General features: G+C 32.2%; 2 protein-coding genes and 1 long non-coding RNA gene across 3 annotated transcripts; 1 reads left to right on the top strand and 2 right to left on the bottom strand.

Annotated features, from left to right (window-relative positions):
- The first annotated feature begins 72 nt into the window (after nucleotides 1-72).
- LOC136798103 (relaxin receptor 1-like) lies at nucleotides 73-1,005 on the top strand. Its single transcript, XM_067054690.1, has one exon. It carries the CDS (start codon nucleotides 73-75, stop codon nucleotides 1,003-1,005), a length of 933 nt encoding a protein of 310 aa, XP_066910791.1.
- A 527-nt stretch (nucleotides 1,006-1,532) lies between these two features.
- LOC136798102 (tachykinin-like peptides receptor 86C) lies at nucleotides 1,533-2,609 on the bottom strand. Its single transcript, XM_067054688.1, has one exon. It carries the CDS (start codon nucleotides 2,607-2,609, stop codon nucleotides 1,533-1,535), a length of 1,077 nt encoding a protein of 358 aa, XP_066910789.1.
- A 1,428-nt stretch (nucleotides 2,610-4,037) lies between these two features.
- On the bottom strand, nucleotides 4,038-5,588 carry LOC136798045 (uncharacterized). Its single transcript, XR_010845338.1, has 2 exons — nucleotides 5,514-5,588; nucleotides 4,038-5,113 (listed from the first exon to the last, which is right to left on the bottom strand). It is a non-coding gene; the product is annotated as an uncharacterized lncRNA (long non-coding RNA).
- Between the last annotated feature and the right edge of the window lie 9,062 nt (nucleotides 5,589-14,650).

Genomic DNA, 14,650 nt, shown 5'->3' with positions numbered 1-14,650 from the left:
GAGAGTTGAGAAAAGTATCATTTTGAGACTTATAAAATCAACATTTAAAACTGTTAAAAGTTAGGAGAAAATATGGAGAAGTTTTTGACAACTGCGCTATCAAAGACATTGTATTTCACCGTTAACCCAATCATAGGAGGACTGATCGTCATCGTCAATGGTGCACAATTTGTCTACATCCTACGTAAATACAAAAGAAAACAAATCACAACCTCTCTAATGTTTTTAGTAAGTTCTGTCATCGTGAACATGCTGTTTGGTCTTAATATCATCATTGTTAAAATCATGGACAAAGAAATTGGTATCAAGATGAAAAATAACATAATGGCATTGAAAACATGGCGTTTCTTCAAAGGACAAATGATCAATATAGTTTTGCACGTCTCAATATTGAACATTCTATTGGTGACATTTGAGAAGATGTTGGCAGTCACTGCACCTTTTCTCTTACGTCGATTCACTAAGAAAATTCGATGGCTTGTTTTATTGTCGGTTTGGATCACCTCAATCACCGGAGTGGCAATCTCATACCATTATATGAAAACGTACAAAAGTATTATTTACTTGATCAATGTTGCTGGTGTTCTTTTTTCAATGGTTGGACAGTCAATTTTCTTCGTTCTCATCCTTCGAAGTATCTACAAATCAAAACAAATGAGTACACGATTTGATTCTCAAAACAAAGAACGTTCCTTAACAGCAAACGAAAAGAAATTCATCAGTCTAGTCTTCAAGACTTATGTCTGTTTGTTTGTGTTTTGGACACCTTACACGGTGTTTGCTTTAATGAGATTAACAAACTCTATTGGATTTGATTACGACTTCAGTGTTTATGTCCACTCAACGGCTTTCGTAAATTCTTTGGTCAGCCCTCTCATCTTTTTCTATCATCATTTGAAGAAGTCCATCTCACGTCTCTCCAAACGAAGCAAATCGGACCGTCTTACTTCTATCAGCACTACTGAGCATTCATCCGTCCCGCTTACAAAAGAAACTGCAATCTAGGACGAAAATCTACTTACTTCATCATCTTAACAACAGAGGAAAGAGATTCATTTAATGATTTTATCCAAGGGTAATACTTATTGCAGTCAATAATTTCAATATATCATAAACTAATAATGAAGTTACACTTTTAAGATTTTTAAATAACATCTTATACGAGGAATAAAAATGCGTATAATTTAACAATAAATTGAGAATGTTATAACTCCTGATCCATCACCTCTACTTATTCGAAAAGCAACCGGCCAAGCGACCTTTTTTCCGATGCATTCTGAGAGCTAGAAGTTTTGATCTGTTCTGATTAAAGCGTTTTAGACTAATCAGTTAGTAATGCTATAAATTTTCAGTATATTTCTTGACAAAAAAGTTTTTCCTTTCAGGACACAACCAACAGTAGAAATAGCAATTAGTTTAGTGAGATATATTGCAATAAAGGTTTTTTTAGAATTAAGTAAGGTTCTCATAAATTATATTTTAGCTACAAGATGAATAATTTCACTCGTTATAAGGTTAATGTTAAACATTCTTTAATTGAGTTGATCTGGCGGATTGCCTTGAGTAGCAACTTCAACAACAATTCGGTTTGGTGAGATCACCGGCTCTGGAGTTTCTTCATCCTTTGTTTTATCTTCTGGTTGATTATATGGTGTGTCTGATGAATCAACAGCTTTGGGTGTAATACCCGTTGAACCTGTTTGATTACTTGAAGGATCTGTACTTGATTCTGCCGGGCTTTTTCCTTGAGCAAGGCGCTTGATACGCTTATAGATGGACTTCTTCAAATGATGGTAGAAAAAGATGAGAGGGCTGACCAAAGAATTTAGGAAGGCCGTTGAGTGGACATAAACACTGAAGTCGTAATCAAATCCAATAGAGTTTGTTAATCTCATTAAAGCAAACACAGTGTAAGGTGTCCAAAACACAAACAAACAGACATAAGTCTTGAAGACTAGACTGATAAATCTCTTTTCATTGGCTGTTAAGGAACGTTCTTTGTTTTGAGAATCGAATTGTTTGCTCATTTGTTTTGATTTGTAGATACTTCGAAGGATGAGAGCGAAGAAAATTGACTGTCCAACCATTGAAAAAAGAACACCAGCAACATTGATCAAGTAAATAATACTTTTGTATGTTTTCATATAATGGTATGAGAGTGCCACTCCGGTGATTGAGGTGATCCAAACCAACAATAAAACAAGCCATCGAATTTTCTTAGTGAATCGACGTAAGAGAAAAGGTGCAGTAACTGCCAACATCTTCTCAAATGTCACTAATAGAATGTTCAATATTGAGACGTGCAAAACTATATTGATCATTTGTCCTTTGAAGAAACGCCATGTTTTCAAGGCCATTATGTTATTTTTCATCTCGGTACCAAGTTCTTTGTCCATGATTTTGACGATGATGATATTAAGACCAAACAGTATGTTCACGATGACAGAACTTACTAAAAACATTAGAGAGCTCATCTTTCTTCGAAGATTTGCTTTCGATAAGATGTAGCCAAGCTCTGATGCATTGGATAAGACAATCAATGCCCCGATGACTGGATTGATATCCATATACAAAGCTTTGGAAAATGTGGTTTTTAAGAATTTTTCCATTATTTGCAATGCGAAAAGTCCTCTCCTTGAGTGACGGCGATGCTATGATAGTATGTTTTGACGCAGCCTTTTTATACGATGGCGAGACGATTACGATATGAGTGTTTTCCTTTTAAATAGAGTATTATCCCCGAAACGGACAATTAAAGTTAAAAATACTGCCTTTGTTCTTCTTCGATGAATTCACAAAAAAAAACTTACCCTTAACCTCTTGATTTTGTCTTTTTGTGCAAATTAGCCTTCATTAAAAATTCTGATTCAAAATGACTTTTATAAAATGCAAACCGAAATGGAAAATCCAACATAAAAGAGGCCGAAAATTTGAAGATATTAATGCTTTGGTTTTGTAAAATTGAGCGAGAACTACCGTTTACAATAACTTTAAAGCGTTTTCAAAATAAAGCACAATCGTTGTTTCATGCTAGTAACTGGTTACTATATACAAAACAATACGAGAATAAAGAAAAATAGATACGTAGCTACCTCAAAGTTTTTTGATGTATTGTCATTGTTCACCATTCTTATCTTCAAATTGTTGTTAATATAATTGGCCCTGAAATTATAGAAATGATTCTAATTTAGTACTTACACGCTTTTTCTTTTATAAGAATAACTTCTATAAGAATATCAAGGTGAGATTTCGGGTTTAAAACAATAAGCCTATTGTTTAGAATTTCAATAGAAAAATAAGAATAATGCTCACCCTCAACCAAAGTACACTATTCTTATAAAAGAAATGGAGACTCAATTTTTGACTTTAATAGGCTCATTTTATCGATTTAGACGCAAAAAGGACTGGATTGGTTTTAGTGGGATAAAGCGGACAAAAAATACCCGCGCAACTACGGTCGTAAAGGTGTATTGTACTCGGTAACATGCAGTATTGTGTATATTACATGTAGTATATGCCCTGTTTTTTCCCAAGCACCCAATAAGGTATTGATAAGGCAATTGGTGGCTACGGTCGAAAAGGTGTATATGGGATATACTTTTCGAGTTCAGTTTTTCGTAATATTTTCCGAGCCTTTAAGCGAAGAAAATAAAGAAAACTCTGAACGAGAAAAATATATCTAATATTGTACGAGTGAAAGTGTGATAACTGCTTTATCATCAACTTGAAAAATAGCTTCAAACTTTTCTCTCTCCATTTGTGTCTTTTTCTATGTTTTTTTTTCTCTTGCTGTTATTTTCTCTCTCTATTTTGATGAATGAAATCAACATCAAAACATTCGAAAAAAGAATCGAACGGTCATTAAAAAGATCAAAACATTCTTTTCAAACGAAAAATCAAAACAAACTATTTTGATGATTTGAATGAAAAGAAAATATTCCCAGGCACAAATGTACAAAATATGATCTCTCGCTTACCAGACCTCTTATGCTGAAAGCGGCTTGTATTTGTACGGTACAATAATATGAAATACAGCATTTATGTAGCCAATCAGATTGCTCATATCTTTCATGTTGACGATAAATATCAATAAAATTAGTCCAAATATCTCTTAAAAGAAAATCTAACACAAAATCACACAGAAGCAATTTGGCTGTAGCTATAGTATAATAAAAATAAAATCAAAAATATCTTTATAATTCAAAAAATATTCTATTTATAAAATTTGATGAACAAGTGACAATTTCACATCCACTCATTGAAAAAACATTTTTCTCGATCATAAAATTGAAAAAATGACAATGTAAAATTAATAAAAGGTAAAAAGAGATTCTAGAGTTTAAAAAGTCTTGATTCTTAATGACTGATTTCAAAGATGTGAATAGATTTCCAGTCACAAACACTCACTCACAATACATCAATTTTGTCAAATTTTACCCAATTCAACAGCTTGGACTAGCATTGGCGTTAGAAAATTTGTTCACTTTTTTCTCGTTCGATTGTGCATTTTTTGGTATACTGACATAAATTCTGCCTGAAATATTATAAAGGATTGAAAATTTTTTATATTTCTCGCAAAATTATATTTTTAACGATATAAATTTTTTTATTTAAACCATAAATGGGTATCGAGAAATGATAAAAATGTGAAGTACACGCTTTTTTTTAATAAGAATGTACTCTATAAATTATTCATTATAAAATTGTCCAAAAATTTAAGAATATGCTAAGGAATATTATTTGGAATCTGGCAACAGAATCTAAGATCATTTTACATATTAATCTACGTTTAGTTTGAATCCTTTGACTTGATTTTATACAAAGAGAACTAAAATTCATAAATCCTCTATAATATACAAAATATAAAAAGCGTTCTTGAAGTTTAACTACTTTAGTCAGTTCACTTTTGCATATTCTTAATAAATTTGAAATTGTGAAAGTTTTCGTTTTCACGATAAAATATTTCTTCAGTGAGTAATTTTTCTTTTTCAGCTCTCTACATTGACGAAAGTTGCTTCGTATTGTATTTGCGGTCCTCTGATGATGTCTAACGATTGAACTAACTTCAATTCTATTTGATGAGCTTGAGGTTTTTCACCTTCTCCACAAAGTTCTATGACGAAAATGGAAGTAGAATAAACCTTTGATGCGCCCTTTCTTAAGTTATCAAGAACTTGATGTATTTCAAATTTCTCTGTAAGTCCAGTATGCCTGGACTGGTAAAATGTTGTAAACGGTAAATCTATCATGCATTAATAAGATCATGCAAATTCGCAACCATCTTGTTAAATCTCGCAGTGAGAACCGCCATTTTTTGAAGACTCGTCTGAGTGGTTTAGAAAAAGAGGTCGGTCAGGTGTTAAATTAATTGGATTGAAAACATTTATTTACCTGAAAGAAGGGATAACAAGCTATGAAACATAATTACATAAATGATACAACCAAAGGAAACCTAAGGAGTCTGTGAAATCTTGTTACCAAAGTTTAAGCCCAATTACAAATGAAATACTGACCTTTTGCAGAATCTAGCGTTTTCTTCAAAATGGATTGAATTGCTGATAATGTCTTTTCACACGATAGCTGGAAATAAAGAAGTAAAAATTGAATTCAAGTCCGATTAAGAAACTAATCAATATTAACATAATATCTTTATTTATTCCAATCTGACGATAACCACTTGTAGTGAGTTCAATAAACATGGGAGGCTATAAGAGGATATCAAAAAAGAAACATCAAATCGTTAGTAGTCAGGAAGTCAATCAATAAAAATAGAAAAAAGAATCGTGAAAAATATTTTGTAATCTTAATTTATTACACCTGTAACACAATTCATAGTTTTGGTAACATAAGATTGTGTTATTAATATGTATCAAATCTGATGAAGACATTTTTTTAAAAAGATTTTTTCATTAAAGAATACGAAATAAGGTTACGCGAATGCGAGTGTGATAAATTGCGTGGGTTGCGTGCCTTCGTGAGTCGGGAAAAATTCGTGTGTCAACAATAAAAATTCGTGGGTCCATGAAAAAAATTCGTGGGTCCAAAAAAAAAATTCGTGGGTCTATGAAAAAAATTCGTGGGTCCAGAAAAAAAATTCGTGGGTCCCAAAAAAAAATTCACGGGTCCATGAAAAAAATTCGTGGGTCCAAAAAAAAAATTCGTGGGTTCACAAAAAAAATTCGTGGGTCCATGAAAAAAATTCGTGGGTCCAAAAAAAAAATTCGTGGGTCCATGAAAAAAATTCGTGGGTTCACAAAAAAAATTCGTGGGTCCATGAAAAAAATTCGTGGGTTCACAAAAAAAATTCGTGGGTCCATGAAAAAAATTCGTGGGTCCAAAAAAAAAATTCGTGGGTCTATGAAAAAAATTCGTGGGTCCAAAAAAAATATTCGTGGGTCCATGAAAAAAATTCGTGGGTTTTGGTAAATAAAAATTTTATGTATTGCATTTAAGCATTTTTTTCGCGTAAAATTTCAACATCAAGATCAAGAACAAAAAAGAATTTGAAGAAAAGAAGAAAGACAGATAAAATGATTTCTCGTGTTTTTGTACACAAAATATTTAGGTATGTGAATTTTTTTTTTCGACTTCATTGACTTTAAGAAAATTCTTATTCGTAAAAAAATGTCGTGCACTTTGTATTTTAAACTATATATATAAAGAAACTATCAAAGTAAAGGAAATATTTTTAGATAAACACGAGGTTGAAGGAATTTACTTTAGTTAAAAGTTAACAAAAGAAGAAATTTTATGGAAATGACATAGACGACAAGACACGAGCCATAAGGAGTCAAAATATTAATCTTTTTATAATAATACAGTTTACGCTTTAGATTTAATACAATAGAATAGAAACTTGGGCTCTATTCAAAAGATTTATTACGAAATCCTAGCTAGCAAAGAGAGAAATTTTTTTCAAAAATAATGCAATTTTTACTATTAAACTTATTTCATGCAATTGAAAAAAAAGATTTCTTCCCATTCCTTTCACCAACTTAGGGCTCAAATTACGGATTAATTAATGGGACAAATCGCGCGAAATTGGTGTTGCGATTTTTGTCACATCTCAGAGAAGAAGTCATTGCATTGTTTTTTCGCGCGCGTTCTATTTTGTGCCAATCAAATTGCGTCACGCATTCGAAAGATTCGAAAATGTTGCAATCAAAATCAAAACAAAAACTTTCATTTGAGACTTTGGCTTTTGAAAAGAACACATTGAGCATTTCAGACAGTGTTTGCCGTCGGTGCGTGCGGTCGTGCTCTGAGAAACTGTTTTTTTTTAACTTTCGATCTCTCTTGACGAAAGTGTTTCTATAACAAAAAGATAAACATTACTATTTCCTTTGGCTAGAAATAGTAAACACAAAAACAAGTGGAAAGGTTTTTAGGACTTCTTGGCCCCTTGGGTCAAGAAACCCTAATCGACTCTTTGAGAAGCCCATCTTGGGTGATTGTCTCCTTGGTATTCATGTCCAAGGCCTCCTGTTCTGTTAGTGATCTGAATTCAACTATAAAGAATTCAGTGTGTTGTAATTTATAACAAACTATACCTATTTGAAAGTTAAAGCGGTACAATAACTTTTCGTAAAAGATTACACGAAACAACCTTTTTATAAATAACTTCTTGAGTAGGCAAAGATTTGTTCTCAAACTTTGTACACTCTTTTCTTACATAATAACAAAGTTATAGTATAATTTATAGCCAGTAACTCTTTGTAGTTACTGATTTAAAATTTTGACACACGATTTGAAACCGTTAACCTCAAATCGTATAAAATTGCTTCTGGCAAGATATACATATATATTATAATTACTAGTACACAAAACCATAAAAATACTTTTATTTCTACTATATTTAATTGTTTCCCATATACTTTTCTGCTTTTTTGCAACGTTTTAGTTGTTTTTCATAAAAAAATTAGCCTAAAAGTGTCTCAGACACTTTACAGAAAAATTGTTGAAAGTCGGTCTAGAACCCGGTTTGGCGCTACCAGTGAAGTCATATCATCAGATTTCGTTATTTTTGTGCATTGTTTTGGACCAGACTTCTGTCTTGGTCACTCAAGTTTACTTCTGGATTACTTTCTCCTAAACTTATCTACATTACCTTTTCTATTACCTACTTCTCTTACTATGTCTAATAGTACAAAAAGAGGACCTACATCACCTCTCGAAGATGTAAGTCAGAGCATTGAAGATCTAAGAACTGACTTCATTACGCAGAAAAAACAAAAAGTCCACTTTGGTATTTCTAGAATCAAAAAACCTCGTTCAAACTCACAATCATCTTCCACCTCTTCCTCTTCTAAAAACACCAAAGAAAAACCTGCTGACTCTTCTGAAGAAAATGTTGTTCTGGAATCTGGCTTTGAAACGAATAGATCTAAACCCAATCCACTTATTCTTCAAGAACCACCAAAGAAGAAAAAGATCAAAGTCATTCTCCATGAACACAATTTTGAAAACCTTATAATCTAGTGGAATTAAACTCCACGTCAAAAATTTTTCTTTCCTTTCTGCTAATGAAGCACACACAAAAACCACTACTCTTATTTGTGAAATAGACATTAGTGAAATAGAATTCCTTTTGGACAAAGACAATTGGAGTGAAAAAATTAAATCAATTTCTATCGACAAAAAATCAAATCTTCTGGATAGTTATTGCATAAATAAACTAGCAAAAGAACCAGAATCTGGTCCACCTGTCAGCCTCCAACTTGTTTTTGACCACTTGGAATACTATGTAACCAAAGTATACAATCTCAGAAGAGAAGGAAATCTTGTTGTTTTTGAAGTTTTAAAAGGTGATATAGAAGACGACTTTCCACTTACCATAAAGGCTAACAATTCTGTTAGTAAGCACTTTGTCAGGAAATATGATCCTATTGAAAACTACATTATCCAATGTAAAAAATGCTTAAAATTTGGTCATGTTCAATCCATTTGTAAAACTAAAAATCCTTTATGTAGTTGGTGTGGTAAAGAAAACTGTAGAAGGAAGTGTTCTCAGAAACTGTTGTGTGAACTGTGAAAAAACCATTCGTCTTTTATAGAGGATGTAGTGTTTATAAAAGTTTAGTTGAAAAAGCTACTGTCACACGTAGTGACAGACAAAAGTCTTCCAGATATCTGCAATCAATAATTCTGTTAAAGAAGTAAAAAATTCATACAGCCAACTGAAAAGACATATGCACAAGTTGCAAACTTTAGTCAAGAATCTGTCACCCTACAAACCAGTTTCGTTGACATCGAAACTCTATCTTTAATTCTTTTTGAAGCTTGCTATGCTATTGAGCAACAGAAAATGACTACACACATTGACATTTGCTTTCATCTTCAATCCATCATGAAGAGACACCATAACAAATTTGATAAAGAAACTTCCTGAATTCCCTAGATGAACTCAGAAATACCTCTTTAATTCTTGAAGAACCACCGATGTCCCTATCTCCAAAATGATGAGCTTAAAAATAATCCAATTAAACCTTAACGGATTTAAAATCGAAAAAACAAGATCTACAACTCTCTTAGCTGAAGAAAAACCTGACATAGTTTGTTTGAACGAAACAAAGCTAATTAACAAAGAGACCATCAAAATCAAAACCTACAACAGCTATCATGAACATAGAAAGAATAGAAGAACTTTAAAATCTTATGGAGGAGGGACAGCCATCCTAATTAGAGAGGATATTGCACATGATGAGATAAGGAAATATCAAATAGGGAAATACGAAATGCTTTTAATTAAAATTTTTCCTGACTCGCTAAAATATGTCAAAATCTTTTCATCTCTGTTGCTGCTATTTTCCACCTACTTTTACAGCAGATACTGAAGTTTTAAAACTTCTCTTTCTTCCAAATACAATCATAGTCGGAGACCTAAATTCTAAACACCATACCTGGGGCAGTATAAAAGACAATCATAGAGGTACTACTTTTAGGAAATTGTATGATGATAACAACTTTGAAACATATGTGATGCCACCAAACTTTAAAACCAAAAAAGGTGAATTTAAAGAAGTTATACAACAAGTTATAACATCTCCTATTAGATTCTTTCAAATTGAGCACATTACTTCGCTTAAATCCATTGGTTCTGACCATCTACCTGTCTCTTTTTGGACCTACCCCGGTGGAGGTCCTATAAATTAACCTTTGTCCGTCCGTCCGTTAGTTACCAGCTTTTCTCGAGATTGGCTCATTAGTTTTTTCTGATTTTTTGCACAATGATGCAAAATGGCAATGCCCAAAATGTGACGGAGTCCGATTTTCGAAAAAAAAATTTTGGGGGCAAATTTGGGCCAAAAAACGGCTAAAAAACGGGTTTTTTGGACTTTGTGAAAAATTGGATCATTAATTTTTTCTGATTTTTTGCACGAAAGTAGGGTACCATCATAGGTATAAGATGGCTTAAGCAGATTTTTGCAAAAAAATTTTGTTGGCTCAAAAAACGCATGTTTATCTATAAGAATCACTATTAATAAGCATACATCAATGTTCTTAGTCAAATTACTCAATTTTTTTATGAGATAGATGTTTTTTTCTGCTCAAGAGGGCTTACTTTTGAAGAATATGTGTGTTTAGACAGGAAGGTGGGTTGCTTGGCGTTTTTTTATAGAAAAACTGGCCAAATTCGATATTTTTTTATAAGCACATTATCAATTACTTAGGTATTGGCTTTTCTCGAGATTGGCTCTTTCATTCTTTATGATTTTTTACACAAAGATGCATAACTATAACCCTTGAATGTGAAAGAACCCGATTTCGAAAAAAAATGTTTTTGGGCAAATTTGGGCCAAAAAACGGCTAAAAAACAGGTTTTTTGGACTTTGTGAAAAATTTGATCATTAATTTTTTCTGATTTTTTGCACGAAAGTAGGGTACCATCATAGGTATAAAATGGCTCAAGCAGAATTTTGCAAAAAATTTTGTTGGCTCAAAAAACGCATGTTTATCTATAAGATCACTATTAATAAGCATACATCAATGTTCTTAGTCAAATTACTCAATTTTTTTATGAGATAGATGTTTTTTTCTGCTCAAGAGGGCTTACTTTTGAAGAATATGTGTGTTTAGACAGGAAATGTGGGTTGCTTGGCGTTTTTTATAGAAAAACTGGCCAAATTCGATATTTTTTTATAAGCACATTATCAATTACTTAGGTATTGGCTTTTCTCGAGATTGGCTCTTTCATTCTTTATGATTTTTTACACAAAGATGCATAACTATAAACCCTTGAATGTGACAGAACCTGATTTTCGAAAAAAAATGTTTTTGGGCAAATTTGGGCCAAAAAACGGCTAAAAAACAGGTTTTTTGGACTTTGTGAAAAATTTGATCATTAATTTTTTCTGATTTTTTGCACGAAAGTAGGGTACCATCATAGGTATAAAATGGCTCAAGCAGATTTTTGCAAAAAAATTTTGTTGGCTCAAAAAACGCATGTTTATCTATAAGAATCACTATTAATAAGCATTCATCAATGTTCTTAGTCAAATTACTCAATTTTTTATGAGATAGATGTTTTTATCTGCTCAAGAGGGCTTACTTTTGAAGAATATATGTGTTTAGACAGGAAATTTGGGTTGGTTGGCGTTTTTTTATAGAAAAACTGGCCAAATTCGATATTTTTTTATAAGCACATTATCAATTACTTAGGTATTAGATTGATTGGCTCTTTCATTTTCTACGATTTTTTGCATAAAGATTCATAATTATAAACCCTCAAATGTGACGGAGCCCGATTTTTGGAGAAAAAAATTTTGGGGTATATTTCAGCTAAAAAAACGTGACCTAACTTATAAACGTGTTAAATGCATAATCCAGGTAGGTCCATCAAAGTATCACTTGTTCTTTCTTTGATCCTACAGCACCTAAAAAATCAAAGTTTGTTAAACTTTACCATAAACTTAACCTTGAGACAGCTGCTAGGATCATAAATCAATTTTCTTGTGACAAAACTTTTGGAACAAAGAATGTCGAAGAAAAAACGAACAAACTGATCTCCATCCTTCAAGACATAGATAAACATGTACCAACTAAGTTGATACCAAGTAAAAACCAGGGTATGTCTATTGAAACCAGAAAATTGATAAAAGAAAGAAGAAGTATAATCAATCTGTTAAGAAAAAATAAAAATAACATCTTTTTGAGAAGCAGAAAAACAGAATTAAACAGACAGATCAAACAACATATAAGAGATAGCGATGATGCAAGATTCGAGCTCATGAAGAAAAGAATTAATGTTAGAGAAACAACCAAAAAGACCTGGAAATATATTAAAACAATTCTAGATGGTGAAAAATGCAACACACAGCATAAAGATAAAGTTTTTGTCAAAGAAGATGGCTCTAAGGTGAAAGATAAACAAGACATAGCTAATTCCTTTAAAGAAAGACAAGAAAAAATTTTCCAACCAAATATTTCCTCTGACAGAAGGCATAAGTATATTGTCGACCACTGGTTTGAGAACACTCTTTTTCATAGAAGAGAACGTTTTTCTATCTATCACATGTTTGATCCTCTCTTGACTAGATTTGAAGTCGAAGAAAAAATAACACATCAAGAGGTTGACAATGTTCTAAAGTCCCTCAAAGTCCACAAAGCACCTGGCCATGATGCCATACAAAATAAACTTCTTTCCACACTCTCTCCTCTCCTTATATCACCACTTACTTCTCTTTTTAATGACTGGTTGAATAATTCCATCTTCCCAGATTCATTAAAAACTGCAAAAATCTCGATGATCCCCAAAGTAGTGAACACAAACAAGATCTCAGAACATAGGCCAATTAGCCTTCTTCCTACTATTGGTAAGATCTTCGAGAAAATCCTTGCAGATAGAATATACAATTGGGCTGAAAATAACAACATTTTAAACAAGGAGCAGTCTGGCTTTAGAGCTAAAAGAAGTACAGTAGATAATCTTTTCCTTTTACTCAACGACTATCAAGAGGCAAAAATCAAGGGTGAAAGAATGCATGCAGTCTTTGTGGATTTTGAGAAGGCTTTTGACAAAGTCAACCACTCTCTTCTTCTTTTTAAACTAAACTCTTTAGGTATCCCAAAATACCTCCTAAACATCCTTCATAGTTACCTTAAAGACAGGAAGGCTTATATTAAATACTCTCACTTTAAATCAAACATTTTTTCTTTGAAAGCAGGAGTACCTCAGGGCTCCTGTCTTTCACCTATCCTTTTTTCTCTCTTTGTCTGTGACATTCCCAAACCATCTAGTGATACAACAAAGATGACCCAGTTTGCAGACGATCTGGCTGCCTGGGAAAGGTATAAGAGAGTATATGACTCAAATTTAGACGAGTATATTGAACTTTTGTTTGAATGGTTTAGTAAATGGGGGCTAGTAGTCAATATGGATAAAACCAAACATGTGAATTTCGGTAGGAGTAAAATGTCAATTTGGGTTAGAAATGTGAGACTCAAAAAAGATAATAAGATCAAATTCCTAGGTCTCCAACTCGACAAGCAACTAAATCTGGTTTCCTATATAACAAGCAAGATTAATAAATCATACCATCTTTTAAATTTTCTTCAAACACTAAAAAATCAGTATCACATGTCCAAAAAAAATTATTAATGTTATACAAAAGCCTTTTGAGATCAAGGTTAGAATATTCGCATATTTGTCTACTTTCTATTTCCAATGCTCAGATGTACAATATGGAAAAAATACAAAATAGGGCACTAAGAATTATCTTAGGGAAACCTAGATGGACTAGGATAACTGAATTATATAGAGAAGCAAGAGTTACTTCTTTGGAAGATAGGATAAAACGACTTTCAAAAAATTGGCTACTTGCTAGCAATGGTATACAACATCACCCACTCAATAATTATAACTTTTTAAATAGGCCGAATGCAGAAAAAAAGACACTTTATGAAAAACTTGTCTCATTTTAACATTTATTAAATTTTTAGTTTGATTATTAACAATTTTCTTTTCTATTTATATTTATAATACACATATACATATCACTCAAAAAATAATTCCTTTTTAGTTTAATTTTCATTCACACAAATAAAATATTTATACCTTCGTACCTTTACAATCAGAATACAGACAGGTCCTACTAGGATTCCATTATGTCAGCTTTGCTTCGAATAAAAAACCTTTCTCCTTATTACAATACTTTAATTAAAATAAACAGTTATCAGTAATAACAACGATCCATTTTTAGAATTTTTAAAGATTTTTAAACAGTTGGGACAGAGCCTGTCAGGTTCATATCCACACACGCACCGAACTCACATATTACGTTTTAGTAATACAAACCATATTCTTTTTAACCCCTATGTTATCTTTTTATAATAGCCAATAATCTCTATTTTAAATTATTTATTTTTATATCCAAGCTCTCTTCACGACCTTCCGAAATCCGCTTTTATTATAAAACATTCAATTGTTATATACCTCTTTAATACTTTTGCATATAATCTTTTTTATACATGCTTAGCACCTTGTGCTTTACTAATTCTTCTTTTTTTTAGGCATAAACTCTTCTTTTTAGGCATAAATCCCTTAACCCTCAGTAAGCTGAATGCAGGAACTAAGATGTTTAAACAAAATCCACAATGGGCAAAGGTAGTCTAAATAGATTACGACGCCCCTCAAAACAACATCACACATCAT

The sequence above is a fragment of the Clytia hemisphaerica genome, unplaced genomic scaffold (assembly GCF_902728285.1).
Source record: "Clytia hemisphaerica strain Z4C2 unplaced genomic scaffold, Clytia hemisphaerica genome assembly, whole genome shotgun sequence".
Taxonomy (NCBI): Eukaryota; Metazoa; Cnidaria; class Hydrozoa; order Leptothecata; family Clytiidae; genus Clytia; species Clytia hemisphaerica.
Note: the sequence above shows the minus strand (reverse complement) of the source record. Positions and strands in the feature narration are given on the sequence as shown.